Source organism: Paramormyrops kingsleyae, chromosome 6 (genome assembly GCF_048594095.1).
Source record: "Paramormyrops kingsleyae isolate MSU_618 chromosome 6, PKINGS_0.4, whole genome shotgun sequence".
NCBI classification, from domain to species: Eukaryota; Metazoa; Chordata; class Actinopteri; order Osteoglossiformes; family Mormyridae; genus Paramormyrops; species Paramormyrops kingsleyae.
The window spans coordinates 2165371-2191055 of NC_132802.1; the positions used below are offsets into that span (position 1 = coordinate 2165371).

At 42.0% G+C, this 25685-nt stretch overlaps 2 protein-coding genes across 2 annotated transcripts; both read right to left on the reverse strand.

Annotated features, from left to right (window-relative positions):
* Positions 1–11352: 11352 nt before the first annotated feature.
* On the reverse strand, positions 11353–12999 carry sst6.1 (somatostatin family member 6.1). Its single transcript, XM_023793647.2, has 2 exons — positions 12529–12999; positions 11353–11814 (listed from the first exon to the last, which is right to left on the reverse strand). Exons 1-2 carry the CDS (start codon positions 12631–12633, stop codon positions 11596–11598), a joined length of 324 nt encoding a protein of 107 aa, XP_023649415.1. The 5' UTR covers positions 12634–12999; the 3' UTR covers positions 11353–11595.
* A 5992-nt stretch (positions 13000–18991) lies between these two features.
* srm (spermidine synthase) lies at positions 18992–25413 on the reverse strand. Its single transcript, XM_023793692.2, has 8 exons — positions 25082–25413; positions 23273–23393; positions 22959–23051; positions 22695–22848; positions 21938–22021; positions 20802–20947; positions 20538–20660; positions 18992–20079 (listed from the first exon to the last, which is right to left on the reverse strand). The coding sequence occupies exons 1-8, from the start codon at positions 25210–25212 to the stop codon at positions 20059–20061; spliced, it is 873 nt and encodes a 290-aa protein (XP_023649460.1). The 5' UTR covers positions 25213–25413; the 3' UTR covers positions 18992–20058.
* Between the last annotated feature and the right edge of the window lie 272 nt (positions 25414–25685).

Genomic DNA, 25685 nt, shown 5'->3' on the forward strand with positions numbered 1-25685 from the left:
GGGCGGCAGAGGAAGCCCTAACCCTAACCAGACCCAAAGGGGAGCCCGTCCTCTAGGGGGCAGCAGAGGAAGCCCTAACCCTAACCAGACCCAAAGGGGAGCCCGTCCTCCAGGGGGCAGCAGAGGAAGCCCTAACCCTAACCAGACCCAAAGGGGGAGCCCGTCCTCCAGGGGGCAGCAGAGGAAGCCCTGACCCTAACCAGACCCAAAGGGGGAGCCCGTCCACCAGGGGGCAGCAGAGGAAGCCCTGACCCTAACCAGACCGGAAGGGGGAGCCCGTCCTCCAGGGGGCAGCAGAGGAAGCCCTGACCCTAACCAGACCCAAAGGGGGAGCCCGTCCTCCAAGGGGCAGCAGAGGAAGCCCTGACCCTAACCAGACCCAAAGGGGGAGCCCGTCCTCCAGGGGGCAGCAGAGGAAGCCCTGACCCTAACCAGACCCAAAGGGGGAGCCCGTCCTCCAGGGGGCAGCAGAGGAAGCCCTAATAATAAATAAATGTTTAGATTCATAGCTGCCATCAGGGATCATAACCCTTATTAAAGAGATTTGTTGTTTGTTGCCCTAGTCACTTAAATTCACACCAGACCAACGTCAATCGAGCTTCTCTTTCAAATCATGAGTTTCTCAATGGCTCAGACGATTGATCATTTGGGATCGCCACTGACGACACCTGTCTCCTGTTACACTCGGATATGTTATGGTCAGGCACTCATGTATAACAACTCGGGGCATCTTTGAGCTGTGCAGGCCAATGTGCTGCCTTTGTTACAAATACTGAGCACAGGAGAATCAAAACAAGTCAAAAATGGGACCTTGGAGGAAAGCAAGTATAGGAAGTAGAGGGATGAAATTAAAAGCTGCTAATGGTTTTGAACATTTGCTGCCAACAAAGAGAGATTAATTGAATCAAGACAAAGTGCATCTCATACAATGACAGTATTGCTGTTCAAATTGCTTTTAAAATGTACTGATTTACCAGTTGTAAACAAACATTTAATCAGTTTTTAATCTTCCAACCACTTATCCTGCTCAGTCCATTACAAAGCATGACTTCAGGCTGTGTCCGAATTCAGGGTCTGCCACTTTCTTAGGCTGTGATCGAAGCCCGAATGCGTCACAGCGACACGACAAGCCTGTGTCGTCTTGAAGGCTCTTTCAAACGTGGTCAAAGGATGCACCCAATGGGGTCATTGGCAGGCCAGCATATCCCAAGGCTGTATCTCAATTCAAGGGCTGCATCCTTCCCAGGTCCACGTATCTTCGGATATGTTGGGCTGTAAAGGATCCAAGTGGTGGACCCATTTCTAGACCGCATTTAAAATGGGACAGCCTTGTCACTTGGCTGTGACATAGTCGGTCTCCGAATGCAGCCTTAAAAGCATGCAGCCCTTAAATTCAGGCACAGCCTTAGACTGTGGGAGCAATCCGAAGTACTTGGAAGAAACCGCATGACACTGAGAAAAACATGCAAAACTCCACACACATGGGAGGAGAGATTTAAACTGCAGACATCGGCAGCATGTTCCGCTAAATGTTTCGCTCTGAACGGAAGATTGTCACAGGAAGCCCACATCAGTGGCAGGGGTCCCTAATTCTGCTCTCTTTTCATACAAAAAAAAATTAAAACCTTACACAGGGCAGGTTAAAGTGGACTATATAAGAGGCATTGTAAAGTCAATTTCTACATGCAAAATTGGTAGTTGTTTGATGAATTCAGATAAAAGCCTGCAGACTGTGGACAAAACAGCAGCCTCCATTAACGTTAAGTATCTATTAACGTCATGTTTGAGCGGAATTTCTTAAAAGTTGCTGTACCCCTAAGAACATTCATGCCAAGTGCTGCGAAACCTCGTTACCCTGAGCCACGCCAGATTGCCCCTGTTTTCCTGAGCCATTTTTCCCGTCAAGAATCAAGCAATATCTGTTCATATACATTTCACTGCGAGCCATGCATACGAGCACTTGACGCCTGCGAACGCCAAAGGGTAATGAACTGCGTAAAGATAAATCAAATCAATCTAACGTACAAAGACAGAAACTTCTATTAGTGAGTAGCATTCAATTTTTCTCCTTTTCTTTTTGATGGCATTTCATTTTTGATTTGTAAATGTCTTAACTGCTCACCCATGGCGTGTTTGTGCTGCACTACTCAGACAATGGATCTTAAATGTCACAGGTAAACAAATTGAGCAGGACTGACTGTAATAAATAAGCTTGCTCTGAGCGATGTTCCACTGGCCGCTCACTGGCTGCTCACAACTAATGAACCGAAAGCGCACTCAGATGCACTGGAGGAGTAACAGAAAGGGGAACTTATTTCTGTCAGTTTGGGTCGGCCGTTTGGGAAAAGCCCGGAGTTTAACTCAACTTTAAAAGGAACTGTCTGGGTGGGCTTGCGTGATGAACAAAACGAATCAAACGCAAACTAGTGAAATATTTACCTGTTCACTGTTCATTTTCCATAAAAAAAAACCTACAACCTATTATTTGTAACTATCGCGTTTGCTGTGACAGCTACTATAATATTCAAATATTAGAAATCTGCTCAAAATGTAATGAAATGCATTCTCTATTTTAGTTTCCATTTGTCCTCTGAACAACACCGAACTTACTTACATTTATATATGTGTGACAGAAAGTGTAAGCGACCTAACACTTCACCATTATTTCAGCTCAATTTTCCGGAAACAGTACCGGTCCTAGCCGATGTGGCGCCCCGGGTGCCCCGAGCATCACCATCGTCGCCCCCGTCCGAGGAAAAGTGAAACATTGACCGGCCCTGGCAGGAAAAACAGTTTTTTGAACAGTATTATAGAGCATTTACCAGTGTATATAGTGCCCTCTCCATTATGAAAGTCCTGCACAAATATAGGCCTAGTTCAATTACTCCAGGGGTTTTATAAAGAGGATTGTGATCAGAAATGGAAAACTGTCAAACAGACCTGAATTTTAAAAGGTGAACGTTTTACTTTAATCAAAAGAAAAGTATTTTGCTCATTCTCAAATTCATTTGTTCTATCTATTGCATTTCTGAGGGTCCCAATGTAAGAGATTGCTTCAAAAATGATATTGTTTGATATTGAAATAGAATTTAATTCAATTTGTGAGTTTTGTTTAGGGCGGCAGGCCTACCTTATTCCCCTGTTCCGTTCAGATTAGCTGAATTTGTCAGATCAGCGCCAGTAATTGTATAGGCAAACACAGGCACTATTTTTTTGTGAATATCAAATGTTACAGCTTTTGAGGGGGAAAAACTGAGAGACAAAATGAAGTCGGCTGGTTAAGTCCCCCCCTCCCCCAGTGTCAAGGGTGCTGTTAGGTTAGCATGGTCTGACCAAAAATGTCAGTAGAGATGTCAAACAATTGATATTTTTAACGATGATCAATCTCATATACAATCATGTTATAGCCTAATCTATATAATCATTATAGGAATTAAATTCTATAATTTTTTTTGTCCATATTATTGTCCTATTGGGTATCAGAATCAAAACAAACACAATTAAAGTTAAAGTGACCAAAGAAACAATAATCTGCACCTGTAAATGAAGATTGTACTTGTGAGATTATATTTGTTTCATTTAATGTTTCTTATATTAGACAGAAAACATTCTTATTCCTTTACTGCTGCAGTTTGCACATTTATTTTGCCATCTGCAATAGTCGGGGGTGGGGGGGAGGCGGAATTGAAGCTGGGCTAGGGCACCACATGGACTTTTTTTAACATTGCCACTCTGGGGGCGGGGGGGGGGGTGAAATGTAAAATGTAAATTGTGCTTATCCAGTGGCCACTCGCCAGTGTTCCATTTCCCTCCCTTCATTTTCATCTAAATAGCGTTTCGTTCCTTAGCACCCTGACCTTCAGGGTAACCCACGATAAAAGGGTGCTGAAAATAGATGGATGAATACGTGGTTTACTTTAAGCAAAATTCCACTGACACATCCTGAAACTGCCCATAACGGGAGAGACATGAAATGTAAATTTAGCAGTCTGGTAATCTGGCATTTCTCTGGGAAGTTTTCCTGCTTACACAGACCCACCCATCCCTGGTCACGCGCTTTTCCAGTCACAGAGACAAAAAAATCATGCAAAAATGACACTGACACCTGATCTATTGAGTACAGGCTCATTAGGAAAAAGGTCCTTTTTACTTACCAGATGCTTTATCCAAAGCGACATACAACAGAGGAAGCAGGAGTAGCCAGTGCCTGGAGCGACTGGGATTAAGGCTCTTGCTCGAGGGACCAGTGGTGACATCACTCTGCCGACCACAGCATTTGAACCACTGACCTTCCAGTCCTGTGTCCTAAACCTGCAGAAACACACACAGGTGTGACTAAGACTGACAGAGCTACACAAACGATCAGCAGTGCTGAGATAATCATGCACTTGTGTAATGAAAAGAGGCTACATTCTAAGACCTGCCCTTCTACAAAACACAGAGACATTAAGAACATAGACAAGCACTTTAACTCGGTCTCCTCTTGTATGATGTTCCGTCTCTCAAGGGTCTCCTTTGAAGTGTAAGACTGAGGTTAAAAAATCAACAACAAAAAAAAAAAACTAAATTGAGCTCAAAAATGATGACACACAGAGGAATAAATATATATTTGATTTGCATTGTTAGTTGGGGGACATTCTTCTCCTGCTTCTCTACACAGATCAAAAGGAAAGCTCATCACTGCCTGGTCACAGGCCCTGGCTTTGATGTTCGCTCGCTCCCTCCACTCAGAGCTCGAGGCCCAGGCCTCCACCGACTGCCTGCCCCCCAGCACCGTCTCCCTTTGTGTTCCAAAATAAGTTGCAGAAACATGAAACATCAATTAGGTGCAGATCAACTAGAAAACCATGTCAATCTGAGACAGGGACAAGCTCCAACCAGAGTCTGATTCTGCAACATTCCTGGGCCTCTTCTTTTGATATTAAAAAAAAAATTCTACACTAATAAAAATGATTTATCAAAATAAGCAGTTTACTATGAAGATTACTTGAATATTCCTTTTGAAGACTGAATACATCAATCCATACATTTTTAATTCCTATTATCTAGTCCTGGTACCACTAAAATATCAGTCCAAAATGAGCACATTAGCAAATATATATGGTTCTTTTAACTTGCTTTTATAAGATATGCACTTTCCAGCTAGCACACCTTGTCATTTTATAATATTGTTGTTTTTAATTATTAATTCTTGTGCTCATTTCACAGTAGAAGTTTCTCCTTTGCAGTGTGGAGGCTGAAGACAGAGATTATAAATACAAAGCGAAATAAACAGATCTGAAAGGTAAACTTTAGACGCAATTTTACATCATCAGTCCACTAGTGGAAAATAGTACATTACAGAACATTCTAGAAACACAGAGACAGGTTCATGCCACCAACAGTATAATGACCACTTTTCACAGCTAGGCAAATCACATCTTCAGAGATTAATTGTCAAAGACTCCTGTGAGTTTTATCCAAAATTATTTATGATGATACAGTGTACGAACAGTTATTTTATACTCAAGCAGTCCATTTGAATTCACTCATTATTTTTTTCATTAGTTTTTTTCTCTTTTATTATGTATACCTTTGATTACCACCCTGCTGATCTTATTCTCCAAAAGGGATAAATAACTCCATGCAGAAATATGAGTCAGTACCCCCAACCCCAAGGCCAGGACGATGGGAACAGAAGGGCCGTCTCACCCCAGTGCGTCACACAGCTTACGTCCGTTCATGGTCTGCTTAAACAGGACAACCATGGGAACTTTAAAGGGGCAGTTCCCCTCAAAACTGAACAGAAAGATTTAGAGGACTTTAATTCTATATATACATATAGGTTGTTCTGCTGGGAGTTGCCTAGTTTTGTATATATCGTGACCAGTCTTCAATGGGAATGAATGGCATTCTTTCTGTGGTGATCAAAGCACCAGAAAAATACATTTGAAAAATCCAACAGCAATGTCTGTTACCAGAAATTACGACCTGGTTACTAAAGATAATCCACAGAATTTGTAATGAGCAGTTTAATGTAGGAACTATTTTCTTCTACCAAACTCCACAAACTAAATGTATCACTCCGCAGAAGATAGCGCTGGGGGGGTCCTGCTCTTGTCGTCTGCGCAGTGATATGATTGGTGTGTGGATGTTGGTGGAAGGAAATAGTTCCTACGTTAAACTGCTCACTACAAAGTCTGTGGATTATATTTAGTAACTGGGTCATTTTTTTCTGATAAGAGACTTACTAATGTGTTTTTGGTGCTTTTGTCACCACAGAAAGAATGACATTCAGTCCCATTATATTCCAGAGAAGACCGACATTTCTACGGCTGATATCAACTAAGAAACTCCCAGCAGAACAACCTGGCCCTAGGGCTGGGCAATTAATCGAAAATTAATCAAAACCGATATTCAGAAACTGTAATAAACATAATCTCGCCCATGTCGGTTACTTTGTTATTTTTTTTTGTTTTTTTGTTAAATTATGTCCTCCCCTGGAGCTGACACCTTGTCGTGGACGAGGGGTTTGCGTGTTCCAATGATCCCAGGAGCTAAGTTGCCCGGGGCTTTAAGCCCCTGGTAGGGTCACCCAAGGCAAACAGGTCCTAGGTGAGGAACCAGACAAGGTGCGGCTCACAAGACCCCTTATGATGAGTTATAACATGGATCCACGATTTCCCTTGCCCGGATGCACCGGGCCCCCCCCCCTGGAGCCAGGCCTGAGGGTGGGGCTCGATGGCGAGCGCCTGGTGGCCAGGCCTACACCCAAGTCCCCGGAGGTGATAAAGATAGTCTGTCAATCAGGAATGTAGACTCATCAAGGTTTATGAAACTTAACTGGCAAAAACGAGCCAACTAGATGCAGCAGCGAAAATATTATAAGCTATATTTCATGTACAGTACTGCACTGTATTATAGTGTATTTGAATTATACACAGTTCAGTAATTTAATTTGTGCATTATTGTAATTTGAAAAGTGTTTGGAACAGCTGTACTGTATTTTTAGTCAATGACATTCATTAAATAGCGACACTGTCTGTTTTACCTTATATTCTTGTAATAAAAATATAATTGTCAATTTTAAGTCATCGGCCTGAGACATAAAATGAAAAAAAAAACGGTTATAATGATCATCAGCTTATAGTGATCAATTTCACCCAGACAGACGCGATCACTATAAATGGTTTATTTTGTTTCCAAGAAAGACAAACTATTAAATTTCTACCTTTTTAGGGAACTTGTTTTTTACTTTAAAATTTTTCATAAAACCTTTTCATTTCAAGTGATTTGTGCTTTGATTTCAGTTATTTGAAATATTCAATAAATAACCATAAATGGTTCACCTGTGTGTTTCCTTACATTATTTAAAAATTATAAAGATATACAGACTTTCATTAGAAAAAACATCCCAGCTTTAACAGTTAACAGCATATTTACAGTACAGACCTTGTCAATGAAATATGAGGGCAAAAAAAACAAACAAAAAACAGAATAATCGTTCATTAATCTTAATTGAGGTAAAATGTTCAATTAATCGTGACGTTGATTTGAGGTCATATTGCCCAGCCCTAGCTGGCCCTTTAATACATGAGCATCATCTCCCCAGCATCATGGCCATTCGGGGAAGTAAAATAAATTTCATGGTTGGGGCAAGTACATTATATCTATTATCAAAAATGATCTTTCTCCACTTTGGTAGTTTACAGATTTTGCAGACATTTCAAAAGGAAAAAAATCCAAGTGCTGTGGGTGTGCAGTGGATGTGCAGTGGATGTGCAGTGGATGTGCAGTGGTCATTATGGGAGGGGCTGGGGTTCCACAGGCCCCTCCCTGGCATTGCCACTGGCAGCTGGTGCATGCTGGGGGGTAGATGAGCCTGGACCCCTATTGATCTCGTGCTCTCACGCTGTCGACGATGTGTTAGCGTCACGGAGAGACAGGGGGTGCTGCGGGGTCACCGCCTCGAATCTGCGAACTCACAAATCGACCGCCGGGTCAAAGGGGCTTATTATCCTCCCCGTGTGCAGCTGCCATTTTCCCAGGTTGTTTCTACACTGCAATCAGCACCACAGCTACCGTGTTACACTACTATTATTATTCTGGGTAGAAGCAGCCGGAGTCTTCACTGCAATCCAAACATCTCATCAGCTGTTGGCCGGGAGCAGCTGGTTTGTGGGTCCTCACTATGTCAGCCATATCTACTATACTACTGTTTTGTTTGTTTTTCCAATAAAACAAAACAGATCGACTCTACCAAGATCTAATGTATACTTGGTATTAATATGAATCAATTAAGCCCTTTTATGCACTGTGCTTCCGCCCTGTCACATGTGCTGGTCCATCACCATGCCCCTATCCAGGTCAAACCATTGGATGATGATTGGATGGATATATTAATTACAATACAAGAGATTTGCTGTGGATTAACTAATTCCAGAACTGATTGAACTTGAGCATTTATACATTTGCGACTTGCTGTACCGGAAACCTCTGGTAAACCCTCTGTTGTAGTTACCTGAAAAATGTCTGATCAGTTGAATTTTATTACACCGGTTATAGGAGAAGTCTTTCTCACAGAATTATTCTGAGTGCTCATAAACAGATGATGTCAGGCATAGCCGGTCTTCTTTCACTCTGATGTCACTGCAGTCCTGATTAGTATTCGCACCCTGGCCAGATGCTGATCACTGCTATTGAGGAATGCATGGCGGCAGTGAACACACTGCCCTGCTGTCATCTCGCGCCTTTCCTAACTGTAAGGTGCCTTCTATTCACCCACAGTTGTTCTGCAATCGCACTGAGAGAATGACATCACTTTGGGTTCCTGCTCTGGCTGTCTTAACCCCCTAGGGACCAAACAGAGTTGGTGATGCGGACATATCGTAGGACAGGATTCACATAATAATGCTTTTTATCTACTGGGGAGGCCGCACCCTCGTCCCTGACACAACTGTGACAGCAGCTCAACTTGGTTATGTGAAAAAAAATGTCTTCATGTGCACCAGTGTGAAAAGTGGAATAAGTAACATTTTTGTATATTTTCCTGTCCTATTCAATTTTTCTTCTAAAATATAAAACCTGCCCCTCACTCTCAGTACCTGCCCCCCCAACAATGACCGCTAACCCCTTAGGAGTTCGTTTGACCGTGTTTCATCAGCATAATTTGTACTTTTGGACATTTCTTTCTAAAGCCATCTATCAATGGTCTTGGTTGAAATGGTCAGGGAATAATTTTCATTTTTCATACTATATAAAATGAAATTTGATTGATTGATTGACTGACTGATTATGTGACTGAAATCACAACCAGGAATGAATATGATCTGAATTTTGCCGGGTATTTTTTGGGCTGAAATTAGGGAAAAAAAACTGACAAATTGCAGGTCTAAATCAAACTCACTCACCGCTTCAACACTGAAACTAATGACGCCAGATGGTCTTACTGTTAACGAGGTGTGGCTGGAATGCTGACGATATTTATGCAGTGGAAATGTATTAAATTCAGTCAGGAACTTACTTGAGAAACTATCGCTGAGAACATCAAAACCTGAGGTTTCCCTGTTATGGTGAGAACACAATTTCAGGTCATTTACTCTTCGTTAGCATGGTGTTCAAAGCCTGTTCCAAACAAATGGTCAGCTAAAAGTATCTATTTTCCCCCGTGTCAATGTGATGAAATTATGCACAAATGGAAGTCTAGAAACACAAATACAATCTGATAAAAATGGATCTATGCTTACTGAATAGGACACACAATCATTTGAGACTGCTCATTAGCATTAATTATTAAGTCTGTAGCAGGTTTAGTTAACAGTTTAAGTAACGGGAAATACGATTTAATTAATTTACAACATTTAAGAAAAAAATGCATATTGGATTAATTGAATTTTTAAATTTTTTTGTTAATGCAAAATAATGGAAATAGACTTGACTGTGAGAATTATAGAATATTATCAGACTAGAATTCAGTTCAATCTAACATTTCTTGAACAATAGCATTCTAATGAATAATGTCTGTATGTTAAAACGGCATATCTCGCTGCAGTTGAATGTGGTTCTTAGTGCTTGTAATACTGATCTTCATTCAATTTAAACTTCAAATATGTAAGCAAAACATTTTCAATGCAAAACAGTCACCTCTAATGTTACAGGCATCACAGGGAAAATGCAGAGACAACAAACTTTGCTGTGAAGGAAGCATTCTTATGCTCATTAATTTCATCCATCTTCTATATGGAAGGGGTGCCATCCGATCTCACACACATTGTAACACACATTGTCACACACAGGATAGAGACACCATCACATGTTTCTGATCATGTTATAGGAAACTAAAGTATGTGGAGAAAATCCTCGCAAACAGAGGTAGAACGTCACACATCTAACGCTGCAAGCCAGCGTGCCACCCCTGCTCTTCATCAAATCACGTTATAAAGCAGATTCGTCTGCACATTCATTGAAAGTGGAAGGGACTGCTATGATGCACCAGTGCCGCTATGATGCACCAGTGCCGCTGTGATGCACCAGTGCCTCTGTGATGCACCAGTGCCGCTGTGATGCACCAGTGCCGCCTCACCCACTGCAAGGTGCGTGACTTCTGGTGGCTTCAGAAGACCTCAGCTGCTTGGTCTCTGGAAACCGGTGTTGATGCATTAAAGCAAATTAAGGACAAAGCACCAGAAATTATTCCTGTCCTCAAAAGGGCTGCCATACAGTGACAGTTTAGCAGAATTAGACCTATTCAGTCCTGAATGAGGGAGGCCCTGATCCTCATTCGTGTCCTAAGGACTGTACTGCCAATGCAAATAATTAAATTAACATTTTCAGAAGGAGACAGTGGAAAAGCAGATTTGTGAGAAAGAACCGTATTTTTGCATTAAGTGTGGTAGGGATTTCAAATGAGCTTTTAACTGTTATAATATATAAATTGTTATATTATACATTCCTCATGTTCATTGAAGTCAGCACTTATTTGATCGATGCATTATTTATCGAACATCCAAGCAGCAAATGTAGACTGTTTGTTTGGCCTCTTGCTGGTGACGCCTGTTTACGTCTCTTACGTCCATCTTGCTGATGGTTTATGAACATGTTTGTTTTCTCAGTCAGACTGAAGGTGCTGTTCAAAAGTCATCCATAGAAAAAAAGAGCAATGTTTATCAAATAGTAAGTAAAAAGGCAGTTTAAAAATGTACTGAGGTTCTATTAAAAGATTGAAATGAAAATAACATAAAAAAGAAAAGCATTTCACATAATGGAATAATGAAATAACAATTTTATTGTTAAACCGCATCAGAGGAATCCCTTTATTCAACAGGAGACATTCATCAAAGGGAACCAAAAGAATTCTTGCACTGGACAAAAAAGTACCTTAACATGCTTTATTGTAATTTCAGTTTTAACCATCAACAAATAAATAAGTAAAGAAATACATAAATAAATAGATCTCATAATCGTTATTCTTTACAGCGAACAAGACAGCGCCAATAAAGTCCATAGAGAGCCTGTGCAGGGCGGAGATGATGGCGAGTACAGCACAGGTCTGCCACAGTTCATGTCGAGCCGTGGGGGGGTGTGGCAGGGGGCGAGATTTAAGAGGGGTTGGCTCTGTTAGCAGGAGGTGAAGGTTTTCCAGAAGAAGTTCTTACAAGGAGCCTTGCGGTCTCGCTGTGGCAGCTGGGATAGCCGGTTGTAGATGGCCCTTTCCTCCAGGTGGGGCTCCTGAGGCTCTTCCATGCCCCCGGGGGTCATATCCGCCCCCAGCATGTTGCTGTCCATCCCGTCCAAAAGGCTGGAGACCACCCTGAGGATGCGCTCCTTGTTCCGCTCCTGTGGAGACACAGTGAGCCGGGATTTCAGGAGGCAGAGGGCAGAGCGTTCCTGCTCGGGGAGCGAGGAAACACTGAGGAGAGTCCTGATTACCGGCGTGATCCTCGCCGAACAGCGACGGCGAGTCTCACGTGCGAAATGCGACTGCTGCATATAATACATCCTCCCAGGAAACTCCCATGGAGTTACGACAAATAAAATCCCAAGCGTTACTGAAGAGACGTGCAAGTTAAACCCACACTTTCAGCTATTCATTTGTAGAATCACTCTTAACATGTTCTTATATATATACACACACACACACACACACACACTTTGTATCATCATATTAATGGTGATATAAAGTTTCAGTATTAATTGGACTGTTGCAGATTTTTAACTCTGACATACTGCATGTGGATTTGTTCTCTTGATATTTTGGCAGAGCTCACCGAAAGTTCGCTTATTCGGTTAGCATGGACCCCATTTCAGACTTTGCAAAGTAAAACAGAGCTACACATTATTATTTTCTTAATGTGTCAAACATTCTGTCACTGTGCATATCTGAGTCTCACAGCTGTTGCTTATTTAGTACCTGCTGCGACGTGTTAAAATTCCCCGATAAAGAAGGAAAGTCGTATATCTGTATATAAATAACATTACAATGCGCTATAAAGAAGCAGTGAAGGAAACGCAGAAAATCAGCGCAAAGCAAAGTGGCAAGTGGTCACTCACCCTGTCTGCATGTGCCAAGCTCCTCTCTTCCACAGGAGGCACAGCGGCCGCCTTGACGGTGTACAGAAGCAGCACCAGGGACAGGAAGCTGGCCGCAAGCTGCATGCTGACACACCGGAGGGACAGGGGACAGAGCCGGAGAGTGTGGAGAGACAGAGAGAGAAAGAGTGACACAGGCAGATGTGCAGGGATGGCTCGTGTGCTCAGAGACAGAGAGAAAGGGAGAGAGAGAGAAAGAGAGAGAGAGGAATACAGAGTGAGAGACCAGGCTTGGAGCAGGTGATGCAGCGAGAGCCCAGCAAAGAGGTGCCCTTATCCTCCAAGGACGGTCGCTTCAGCTCATGTGCCAAGGAGCAAAGCTTTTATATATACGAGCCTCTCACAGTCCACGACTGGACATGGGGATGACGCAGGGCTTGTCGGGGGTGGGTAACAAGGGGGGCTTGTGGGGGCTGATAAAAATAAATAAATACATACATACATAAACTCGAACCAAAAAGCATAACAAGTCACGGATCAGATTCCAGAGAATGGTTAGCGCCGCACCGATCGGACAGCAATGTTTCATGCATCTCCTTTTGTTTGTTGACCTATGCATAATTTCACTCCGCTTCAGCGGCTGATTGATTTTGTTACAAAGATCATAGAGTGAAACAATGACATTTTGAGGATAGATCTGTTTCTTGTGCTCATTCCGCTCATGTGGAAAAAAAACCCAGAAAATGTAGTATTGTAGTATGCTGTGTTGTGAAGAGAAAGAACTCAAAACCCAGTGCCTTAGAGCATTCTCAGATACACTGCATTAGGCTATTTCATTTTTAATATCGGTGTAGTTTGTAATAATAATGTCGTTGCGGGGACAGCTACTTATTAGCAAAAGGTCAACAAACATAAGGACACAACATTAAATATAACAATATACACAATAATGTATCTTATTTTCCAGCAATTGTTATTTTCTACAGGTCTCAGGTACTGGGGAATGGAAAGGCAAGATATTCCTTCTTTTGAGTTACTATTTTAAAATAATTCAGCTAGTTCAGTTAAGCCCTTTATTCGAGATAACCTGCAGGTTCATTGTTTTACATTTTGTCCATTAAGACTGAGCAAACAAAGCAGCTGAAATACCGAATGAACTTTAAATCATCGGGTTTAATAAAATGGACATTATATTCCATTCACTTTTATGCTTTATTTCTGTTACATTAAATTTTGGAGTTTGAATGTTCTCCCTGTATCGCTCAGGTTTGTTCTGGGTACTTGAGATGTCTACCACAGTGCAGACGTGCAGATGGGCTAATCTCTAAGTTGCCCGTGGTTGTATGGTTGTGTGCATCTATGTGCCTGTGAGCAGTGGCCCCCCGCCCCACACAGGGTGTCCCCCTGCCTTATGCCCTATAATGCCCAGGTACCGGGCCCCGGGCACCCAGCTCAGGAAAAGCTGTCAGGATATGAATGGATATTATGTGAAACTTCTTATGTCAAATGTAAATGTGAAGGCAAAGCAGCGAGATTTAAAAAGGTGAAAATTTCAGACAAGGATAAAAAACTGGTAGGCAAAGAAAAGAAGGTCAGTTTTAGTTTCAAAATCTAGCTGAAGCTAAGGGATATACAGCAAACAGCTACACCTTCAGATTAAAATCGAACCGTCTGACACCTGAGATGACAAGGGCGCCAAATGCAGTAAATTATGGATGAACATAACCCCCCCCCCCCCCCCCGGGGCAAACACAGATAAAATCTGATAGTATGGGGCAGGTGGCAGTCGGCAGGCCCATGAGTTAAATTTCAGAGGGAATGAGTCGTGTATAAAAGGAAGGAAGCTGCCGGATGTTCTGGAGATGGTGTTCCGGTCCAGCCCGTGATTTGCGGCCTCGTCGAGCGACCTGCTGGTTCGGCTGCTCACTTTTATTAAACAAAGCCTCTGTGTGTGTGTGTGTAAGTGTGTGTGTGTCTCACTGAGTGTGTATGTGTGTGTGTTATATATATGCGTGAAGTTTGGAACAGGTACCCTATAGTCAAGTCGAGCAATCCCAACAGAGCAAAAATTAAAAGGATAACAAGAAATTATTCACAGCTCCAGGCTGATGTTAATACCCAGTTCCAGAATGAATAAACCTGACTACGGATATCACTATTTTCCACGAAAACATGATTGCAGTTATATATATAAGATCACATATATATCTCACATTCATAAGAGAGATTATTTTTCTCAAGTAACAGATGTTCCTATCATGCCCTACAAATGTAGCGTATTTCGTCTTTGCGCACAATAACAATTCTAAACATTGACATAATTAGCACCTTAAATAGCCCTAAATTGTTTAACAGAGCAGCGCCATAACCAGTAATCGAACCAACACTCGTTTGGTAGCAAAACTGAGCCCATGCAGCACAGGAGATAGACTGCAAACGGACTAGGATGTTGGGTGTATGAACATGGGCTGTTAAAAATGTGATAAGTACCTATGTGCTTATTTTATTAAAATGACAACGTGCAATAACTCAGACTTCGTCTGCCAATCGGATTATTGTAAAAGTTGTCCTATAGAGTTAAACACCGTCAATGGATTACAGATTAAGGTAAACCAGAACTCCTTAACATAGTTTAGATTATCTGTCATAGTTAATCAATCTTTGTCTTACTTTAAAGATGTGTTGAAGACTCGTGTTGAAAGTTATTCATTGAGTGAACTGATAATTAGGCCCAATGTTTTCCATCCCTCCTCTTTCTATCTGGATTTCGAAGAATGAAACCAACAGTTCAAATATATTTCAAGAAAATGGAATATAAGTAAGATATATGGCGATATTTTGATTTGAGGAGATCCATTAAAACACTGCTGTAGTGAACACAAGGCCCCGGAGAGCAACAGAACAACTTTGTCATGAATTATAACGTCAAATAAGCAATAAATACTAAATACCCAATTTTATGTAGGCGTATAAGTTAGTAAATTATACTTCGAAATAACTTGAGGCTAATAGGCATATGATTTCAGATTTAGTTAAATAAAACCACAGCAAACAGGCTACATTTGGTCATAAGCTGAATTGTAATCTCGTTAATTATACGTGAATTTAACTTTGCTTGTTTTTATTAGACTTTCTTGATGTTCACGGATTAGTTGGACTTGATCGGTGATGTTTGATCGGTGACCTTTCCCCTGCTCTGGCGGCGTCTGGCTTCCCGTCCATCGACTATATGCTCAAATCCCAAGACCGCGTCCGGGAATTAAAAAAGGTCTAAAAGCGGAACCACCCCCCCCCCCCCCCCTTTCCCGCGCCTTACACGGATGATAGGAAACAACAATTAGAAGCTGTTATGGGAGTTAATGCACTACAAACTTTAACAACAAACCGTGTCTATAGTTGAACTCAAAATACTTGAGCGATGAAGAAATACTCATTTGTGCTTAAAATCATGGCTGTGAGCTGTTGAATAAACACAACATTTTACTTGGCCAAATGTGATGGGGAAAACACTTGAAACGCACTAAAGGGTTTTCTGGTGCGTATCGATGAGCACCTTAGGAAACGCCAAGAGCACAATCATGTTGCCGCAGGAGGAAACTTCAGCCTCTTTACGGTAATTTGAACGTGCAAAGATTATCTAGCTGTGGGTGATCTGGGTTCTTCCCCGCCCAGTTTCAATCCCGGCGATCTTCGACGAAGCGCTTCTGATGGATGACAAAGCGACCGAAACAGCGGAGCAATTTTAGCCAATTCAGTCAATTAGGCTTTTTAGTCAATGCGAGCATAGGTCAAAGGAGTATGGAAGTGGTCTGTTGAATATAAAATTTGCAGAAAATCGAATAATCTATTCGTGCCGTCTATAAGAAAGCAATGGGCAATTTTGAGTTACAGTTTACAGTGGGGCCAATGTGATGAGTTTTAGTATTTCTGCTGTCGAATTTAAGTGGGATAAAAGCAATTAAAAAATAACGTTTCGGAATTTATATGAATTAATCCATGTCCGCATTATGATGAAACAGGAAAAAGTCAGACACAGGCTTGGATATACAGAATATGTTTATAGCACTTAACATCCTGAAAGAAATGTTTTTGTGTAGTGAATGAGTTAAGGGATCACCCAGATGCTATGCATAAACCGAGACAAAAAATGTTTCTTCAAACTACAAAGTGAACTGGTTGGAATACAAAGGAAAAAATGGAAGAAAAAAAATCAAAGGAATGGAAGGTAAGAAAGGAAGTATAAAATGGTACCCAAAAGCAAATAGAAAATAGCAAAGAGTGGTGATTTCTGAGATGTAAGGTCTAGAACAACGAACACTTCAGAAAAACGCTGAGGTTTGCAACTGAATTTTGAAGTTACCGAGTACAATAGTATAAATTGATTCCACGTTTTATAATTAAAACGTTGACATTTATCTCGGCCACACCTGTTCAAATTATTCGTATAGCCTAATTTATTCTGTCCTGGCGGATAACAGAACTTTATAACTGTACCAGTCTGGGTCAACAAAAGATAAAAGTTTAATGCATATCACATAATTAAACGCGAGGGATTTTCTATTTATTCCGTCGTTTTCTATTTGGAGATCACTGGGAAAAGGTTTACCCACCTTATCCATCACTTAATTGATTTTAAGCTGCGAGTCCCGCAGCATCGGGCGTGACAGCTCGCATTGCATCATAGCGAGAGTCAGACGCGACCCCGCGGGCCGCGCGGGCATCGCCGCCACCGCACCGGCTTATGGTAGCTTATCGCGAAAATGCGCTTTGAACGAGCGTGGAACCAAAATGACATGATGTCTTCACCTGCAGCAGCCTGACATTAAACCAGAAATAGAATCACCACAAACTTGCATACCGCACTTATTTCAAGCAACGTCAAATAATTTTATAGGGAAAAGCACACATGCAGTGATGCACACAAATATGACCCGTCACATACCCAAACACTTACGTCAGAGGATAACTTACGCTATGCTGTATAACGACCGAATGATCTGGCATCGGTAATCTGAAGCGAGGCATCAGTCAGAGTCACCGAGTGACATCAGTCACAGGTGGAACCGGTAAAGAAAATTACTTGCTGATGTGATTAAACTCATTACTTGCCCTATATGTTTTGGAGTCCATATGCTTTGAACTGTGACATATTTACTGAGCATAAACCTTTAAACAACCAAATTGTATGCTATATACAGGTTATATAACACCTCGTTATTTAAACGTATCGCTAACAAAGCACAGTTATAGGCCTACATAAATGTTGGTTACTGGAATTTCAGCTCACAATTATTATTGTAAAATGCGTTCTTTTTGGGGACTTCACGTGCTATTGTAAGGAACCGTCTTACAGAGAGCACATAAACGGACGTGCAGACACCTCATTCAGGGCTAATAGTGTCAGAAAACACATTTGAGGAGGACGCCATCTTGTGGTTAACTGGTGAACATAAAATATTCCAAGACTACAGAATTCATTAAAACCATTTGTCTCTGATCTCGTTATAAACTCCTTTTTGGTCATATTTTGACAGAAAATACGCCGAATCTAGTGTTCTTTGCGATTAATATCAAGTCTCTGTCAGCAACTGCATGGCCCGCAAACAATAACAATGTAAATCTAGAATCGTTAAAGCGTCAAAGATGGACCTATTTTCCCCGATTTCCTGCATTAGCTATGTGATTGATGTCACATTTAAGAGATATCAGGAATATTGACAATGTGCCACACATTTAAGTCATTATTAGCTACAAGATACATATACTCTATGAATACAAACTCTCCACTGGTAAATCAAATAATGTTGATTACCAATGAACCTTTCGGGGCAGCAATTAATATATTGGTTCAATAACCTGGGTACAGGGGTGTCAGAGGGGCATGGATACCCTGGCAGATTCAAGGGGCCCAAAAAATGACAGGGGGACAATAATATGTAAAATATACATAAAATTAGGTTGAGGGCCCAAAGTAACATTTTGTCAGGGGACCCAGAATTTCTAGGTATAAAAACAGAAAATATCTTTGGTTTAAAGATTCACCTAAGTGCTGAAATAATGTGGTCAGCAGATTGTTTAACTGGCCAGTTTATAATGCAGTGACCAAAGAAACTCTTACTGCATCAGACCAGGGGTGAGGAACCAGACCCATGGAGGGCCAGTGCAGGTTTTTGGGATGACCTGTTAGCCAATGACAGAGGGTCCCCAGGACAGGAGTTGAGAACCACTGCTTTATTATTGGCTGATTGAGAGGTCACCCTATAAACCTGCACCCACAGCAGCTCTCCTCTCCACCCCTGCATTAGACCAGGTTTTCCCAACCCAGTCCTTGGGGACCCACAGTGCATTCTTGCTTCTTCCCAGCTCCTTTGCAAAAACGTGGACTGTCCGCAGGTTCCTCAGGACCGGGTTGGGAAACACTGCATCAGATTATTTCCAAAGGGGCTCCAGAGTGTTAATAAGCCAAACACTTTCATTCAAGGTCCTCGTTTCATCTCTTTTATTGAGTGTAGAAGACTTTACAAAAATCAATATGGAACTGCTTGAACACAGACACGCTGCAATAGTTAGCATTCTCTGAAGCTAATTATCAAATTTACTGGAAATCATGGCTTCTTGCTTCAAGGTTAGATGACCTCATTTTCATGCATCCCCCAAATGAGTGCCGTATCACACCTGACTGTAAAATACAAAGTAAACGTTCTGCTCTCTGCAAACCTTTTAACTCCTGCTCTTCGCCGTCACATAGTGGTTGTGTACAGAACATATTTAATACTAATGATCCTTAACCGCATGATTATTAACCTCATACAAGACCTCTCACTTTCTAACACTATTCCATCAATTTCCAAGTTAGTAATGTTATAATATTAATAATCGTAGCTGAATTTTATACAGTATTATATTTTATCATTTTACACCTCCCAACAACTGTGCGACACCAGTAATATGTGACCATGTTAAGCGACCAGAAGATGATATACATAACAAAAATACAATAAAACATCTCCCTTACAACAGTAAGTGTACAATAAAACAGTGGAATATGGAATCCATCATAGATTTTCTTAATATTATGATGTGTAATCCTGAGATGTGTTATTTATTAAAACTGGGTATAACTTACTAACACGGGTGGAAAGTGTACATTTTAGTTATATAGTACCTTAAAAACATGACCTGTAATTTGAAAACAAAACTTTCTCTATTGCGACTGACCCAGCAGGTGTTGTTCACTGGATGTACAGATGAAACGGACGTCAAGACCCGAAGAATAAATTAGAAACAATAAAAGACTGTAAGACTGGAAGGGGCTGGAATTTACTGCTGCAGCGAAGCCTGAATTCCACACAGAGGTTGCCATTCCCTCTCAGGTGACCTTCCACGTCTCAGCCTGACTTCAACACTTCCATCCGAAGTCCCCCATCTCCAATCAGCTCTGGGCAGAGATGCAGCTTCCAAGAGGTTTCAAGTACAGCATCGGTGGTGAGGGTTTTGTTCAGTCTGCATGAAAGGCCATGCGCATCACAGACGCTGCTCAGGGAGCCACTCTTACTTGCTCTCACTTAGCACCTGTAGGAGGAAGCAGTGAGACGGACCTGGTTGGTCATTAAGGAGCTTCCAGACGGGTAATGAGCATTTAACTAAAGGCCATGTCCAGAAACCAAAGTAAGGACGGCTTCAGATTTGTTTTTTTGAAGATTTAAGTCACTGCTTTCATTAAACTGAGCTACACCAGGCACTGCTGGTTATATCTTTTCAGTGCCATAGCCAAGAACTACATGAGGGGGCCCCCCCCCACCCAAGAAAAATGATAATCATTTCACTTGCTATGTAACACAGGTAATTCAGGGACCCTGGGCTGCTCCCCATTCTGCCTTCAGCCGGCAATGTTTCTGCGTGTAAATAAACATTTTATTGGTGTGGTTTGTGTGGGGCCCCTCATGCCGAATTCACCTTCACCTGGATCCGGCCCTGATAATCAGATCCACGCCACAGCCCTGCCTTTTTGTTAACGATGGCTTCGTTACCTTCCTGGCAAACTCTGGGAGGACAAACGCCGCCCTGTGCACGTCCGAGTTGTAGTACTTCAACTTCATATTCTCCACCTCCTCCTTGGGCAGTTCTCTCACAGGTTCACGGAAATTGGTCACCTAAGTGTCCAGAAACACGTTAGCAAATGGGAACAGGAGCTGACCACACACAATGCAACAAACTGTGGCAGCCATGGAATTTTCCACTAAGCAAATGGGTATAGTATGAATAATTATAGAAATATAATCTTGGTCAGTCACCGGGTTTTTACTGCAGAGCATGAAGCCGATCTGGCCACTGGGGTAGGTGGGGATGGTGCAGTAGGCATAGTCCACCACAGGGAAGAGAGTCTTGGAGAAGCTGTACATCTCCTTGATGAGCTCCAGGTGGAGCCACTGACACTCACCTGTAAGGAACACCCTTCGTCACACTAATTACAGACAACTGAAATGCATTACTGCTACAGAGCTGCTGCACAGACAAACTCGCATTTCCTGCACCTGGCCACAGCTGGACACACACACTGAAGCTGGCAATCCTCCTGTCCTGCAGTGCACTGAAGGTACCCCCCCCCCCCATCACAGCTGCAGGTCTTTAACCTGCGTAAGCAGCTGGCCAGTACTTCGCCGTGACTGCATCTCTCGAAAGACACTGTCTAGAATGGCATTACCTTTGTAGGTTGCATTTTTCGAGGGTCGCCCGGTGAGTGTTATCAAATGGGACGGTCTGGCCATTACCAGCTGTTCCCGTCCTTACCCTCGAGTCACAGGGTGGCCCTCATCGTCTAGCAGGGACACCCCCCACTTGTACTCTGTGCAATGAATCTTGGGATATGTGGAGCTGCGTAGGAGCTGCGTAGGAGCCACTGGGTGGATGCTTCACAACTTGACAAGAGGACGACGCATCTCTAGACCATATTTGAAGGAGCCTTCCGAATGGGACAGCCTTGTCGCACCGCTGTGAGGCCTCTTCCAATACAGCCTTACGGCTGATTCATACTTCTGAGTCGATTAGACGCTGTAAGTATGACGCAGCCATGGACCCTATTGCGCAGCCTGACACGCACCTCCCAAGAAGTGTACACATCGCAGACAATAAGAATTGCAACTGGTCTGCTTGGTAGCAATAATTCTTTTATGGGAGCGAAGAAAGCGTACATCCCAGATGTACTTATATCGCTGATTGAAAGTGAAGCGATATTTATATTGAGCATTAAATAACCCACCCTGGGGATCATGGCAACCGGGCTACAGATCTCTCTGGATGATGGCCACAGCCCTTGAGACTTTCAGCTCACTTTTAACGGGCATATTTTGGGTCACCTCTGGGAGTTTAAACAGCATATGAAGAACATGTGCACAAAATAGGTGCAGTACAGCACCCAGCTTCACATTACCTTGGCAACAGAGGATCCCCCCGTCCCGCAGGGCTGTCTTCATGAGCTGATAGTAAGACTCCTTAAACAAGCTCTCTGCTGGGCCTGAAGACCCAAGTGACAGGAGACAAAACACAGGCTCAATCCCAAAGCAATGGAAAAGTAAAGCAGAGTTGATCAAAAACCTTTTGAGAAGGCAGCATCACAAAGACGATGCCATTTAAGTCTGTAAATTCAGGATGTGATGAGAAAGATAATGAAAGCAGTAAACGTAAAGCAGGTGGTGTCATGGGATGAGCAATTACATTTACAGAAATCAAAACTATTGTACCCTTACACTAAACTGTGATTAGACGTTCCTCTACTGACGAACTTTTAGACATTTGAGCGAAGAGGACTCTAAGTCCAAATTGTGTTCATTGGGCTCCTGTCTCCTGTCAGCAACATCAATTTTTTTTTTCTGTGCGCCAGTTCCGCCCAGTACGACTTCTGGCCGCTGCTCCCGCCGCGCAGCAGCGTAGCGTGCGGACTCCCAGCATCCTAGTTCTTAGTACTTGCGTATACTCTTAAAATGAATAACGAATCACGAACATTTCAAGTTACGAACGGCCGTTCGTAAGTAGAGGAGCATCTGTAGTCTAAAATTCCTCTGAAGAATTCGGTGAGGTGTAAATCCATGATATGTTGCTTAGCAACTTCATATGCTAACAGACGTCTATGAATCATGGTATTAGCAGAAAGTAATGCAGCGCATCCAGTCGAAGCTGGAATTTCTTACCAACAGGGTCAGAGGAATCTGTGATGATGACATCAAAGGCATCCTGATTTTGTTTCATGAACTCAAAGCCATCTCCCACATTTAGAGTTAGCTTAGGGCTGAAGAAGCCATTCGCCATTCCGGGCAGGTACTTCTTTGAGACATTTATCACATCCTACGAAGACAAAGGGAGTGACGGATTTATAGGCTGTTGGCACTGGTAACCGAGCAGAAAAACATCAACATCGGAGCCCCACGTGAGGGACGAACTTCTCCATTCCTCACCTCATCAATTTCACACTGAACCACAGACTCCACTAGAGGATGTTTCACCACTTCTCTCAGGACACCACCATCTCCACCGCCGATTATCAGGACCTGGGGGGGGGGGTGTCAGTGAGGCATGAAGACTGCAGTAGCATCAAAATAGAAATGCCTAACCCTATCCAGCTGGAATTATTACTATTAAAAAAGTTATAATTTAGGCAACTTAAATTTAGGTGCCAATAAAAGGCAGAAAGGAGAAAGTGATATTCAATATTGCAGAACATCCCACAAGAGGACAGACACTCCATCTGTTTGCCACAAGCAAGCAATACCTTTTTGGGACATGGGTGGCAGCACAGAGGTAGATTGGCAATCATTTCTTGATAGGAAAATTCATCACGTTCAGTGCACTGGATAACACCATCCAACACCAGGACATTTCCATAGGTCTTACTGTGGAGATTTAAAGGAGATAATGGCAGGTTAAAAAGGGAAAAGAAACAAGAGTGACATAGAGAAGCCCTTAGAAACACGGAAACCTTTCCATGGGATATTTGACTGATACAGGTTACATGACAGAACAAAGAACCTTTAGCCACGCAGGCAAACCAGCCACTCCTTCAATGTCGAAGCCATTTTTTGGAACTAAAAGTTATAAACCAAGCTGCTAATATAAACCTAATTAAATCCTCAGTGCCACAAAAAGGACATGCTTCAACTGGATATTATTATTAGAATTAACAACATTATACAAACCATGATTTTTTTTTAATTAAATTTTTTGTTAAAATGCGTATTTAATAACTATTAAGAATGGGCTGGGAAATAGGATATTAAAGGGAGACGTTGGCACAAAAAAAAGTTTTAATTCTTTGGGATGTTGACAACTTCTCACCTAATTTTGGAGATGGTTAAAGCAGGGCAAGCTGAAGTTCAATTCTAACTTTTTTATTTTATCGATCAAGACCAACTTAATATTCTCTAAAATAGCATGCAACCGCATGACAAAAATTCACTGCACAGCACGCAAATAAATTCTGCTCTGTCAGGATTCAGCAAGCCCCCGGATAGTGTTTTGTGGAACATGCCCCGCTGATTCCTGCAGGTTCTCCACCTCTTCATGAGCTTTGACGTCTCCCATGGTTCAGGAGAGGATGCTCTGCTGGCATGGAGCTGAACAATCAGTTGATCTATTATGTTTTCTAATTCCAAATTCAAGCAAAAGACAAAATTAAACATTTGCTTTAAACTGTCTTTTAACCATCTTTCAGCAAATACCACCAATCTCATATTTTGGTTTCTTACATTGAATTTGCAGCTTACATGTCAGTGCAATACTGTGAGCTTTAAAGTCAAAAACAACCCTCCTTTCTTCACAGCCTGCACCCACATCTCCTTAAGTGAACATATTTTTCCTTTTTAAATGGATTGATTCAAACAAGTATTAGTCTAACATACTAACTGCAAGCATCGCTGGGTATATAATGCTCAAGGATACATCACCTTTAACTTATGACGGAGATACTGACATATAGCAAAGCCAACACAAACGAACACGTCATGCAAAAATACATGCATTTCATCATAAGATGCGTATGCAGTTATTTCAAACAGATTCTAAATTTTAGCTGGGAAGTCTCACGCGGAAGCTGGCGGAGGCATGACCCATAAGTTTAAACATGAGCAGCCTGAGCCCCGCATCCTGGAATCTGTCGCCCAAAATATGGCAATCCATGTACTCTGTTGTATACATACCCGTTATGTTTTAAAAAATAATGTCCATTCCAGCCGGACACATTAAACATGTTCCTGACTGAAACAATGACATGAATGCTATAGTATGCGCTATGACGCAATATGTAATTACACGCGGTTTGACAATCCCGTACGGTGGCGTGTCACCAGCCAACAAGAACGTTTTACAACAGCTACCCTGACTGAAAATAGCGGTAAATGGCATTGATAAGAGGACTAGTTTAGATTAGACGAGAAAACAAAAATAACTTATCTCGAGCTGTGTTAATACAATTGTAAAAAGCGCGCGACACAATAATTTCGGAATACATACAGTATTGTTAAACAAGTTGATATTACATAGGTGTTAAATGACATGAAAGCAACACATAAAGAAACGAACTAACCTCTTAAATACCATGACATCTTGAAATTTTGATTTTTGATGATACAAGACCTCTTCTACTTGGAGACTCATTGCTTGCCCAGGCCATAGCGTACATGTCTCTGTGAACCATCCATCTTTTATACTATTCATTGTGTAGAAGTTTGGAGAGCTGAACACGCTACTTGTTTATAATAAAAATGCTATTTTAAGAATGCGGCCAAATAGCACACATCGGCTGACTAAACAGACCGGAGCAATACTGTAAGAAATACTTAGTAAAGCGATCCACAGATGGACACGTTTGGCGTAGTTCGTTGCAACCAAACTGCATGACGTATGAAACAACGAATCCCAAGATCCGGGTCCTAGGAGATTGTTTTGCAAACGTCCAATGGGAAGAGGAGGAAGGCGGGCTCAATGGTGGACACGTCTAGTTAGATTGACCCCTCAGCAGGTCAAGATTGCACGTGAAAGCTGTGGATAGACCGAACATTCAACGCCTGGGCGCAGTGTGTCACATGTAATTTTAAACCGCACAAGTAAATCTGTCGGAATGGTTTTTTTTTTTTGGTAAAGCGCAGTTATGAGATATGCGTCGCCTTTATGACTATGGTTGTATTTAC

What these genes read in the sequence shown, in the direction of transcription:
- sst6.1 (XM_023793647.2), bottom strand. Translation starts at nt 12,633, where the DNA reads ATGCAGCTTGCGGCCAGCTTCCTGTCCCTGGTGCTGCTTCTGTACACC. An exon ending in GCTTGGCACATGCAGACAGG is followed by an intron (nt 11,815 to 12,528) that starts GTGAGTGACCAC and finishes GTGTCTCCACAG; the next exon opens with GAGCGGAACAAGGAGCGCAT.
- srm (XM_023793692.2), bottom strand. Translation starts at nt 25,212, where the DNA reads ATGAATAGTATAAAAGATGGATGGTTCACAGAGACATGTACGCTATGG. An exon ending in AGATTCCTCTGACCCTGTTG is followed by an intron (nt 22,022 to 22,694) that starts GTAAGAAATTCC and finishes TTGGGTCTTCAG; the next exon opens with GCCCAGCAGAGAGCTTGTTT. An exon ending in TGCTCTGCAGTAAAAACCCG is followed by an intron (nt 20,661 to 20,801) that starts GTGACTGACCAA and finishes CTGGACACTTAG; the next exon opens with GTGACCAATTTCCGTGAACC.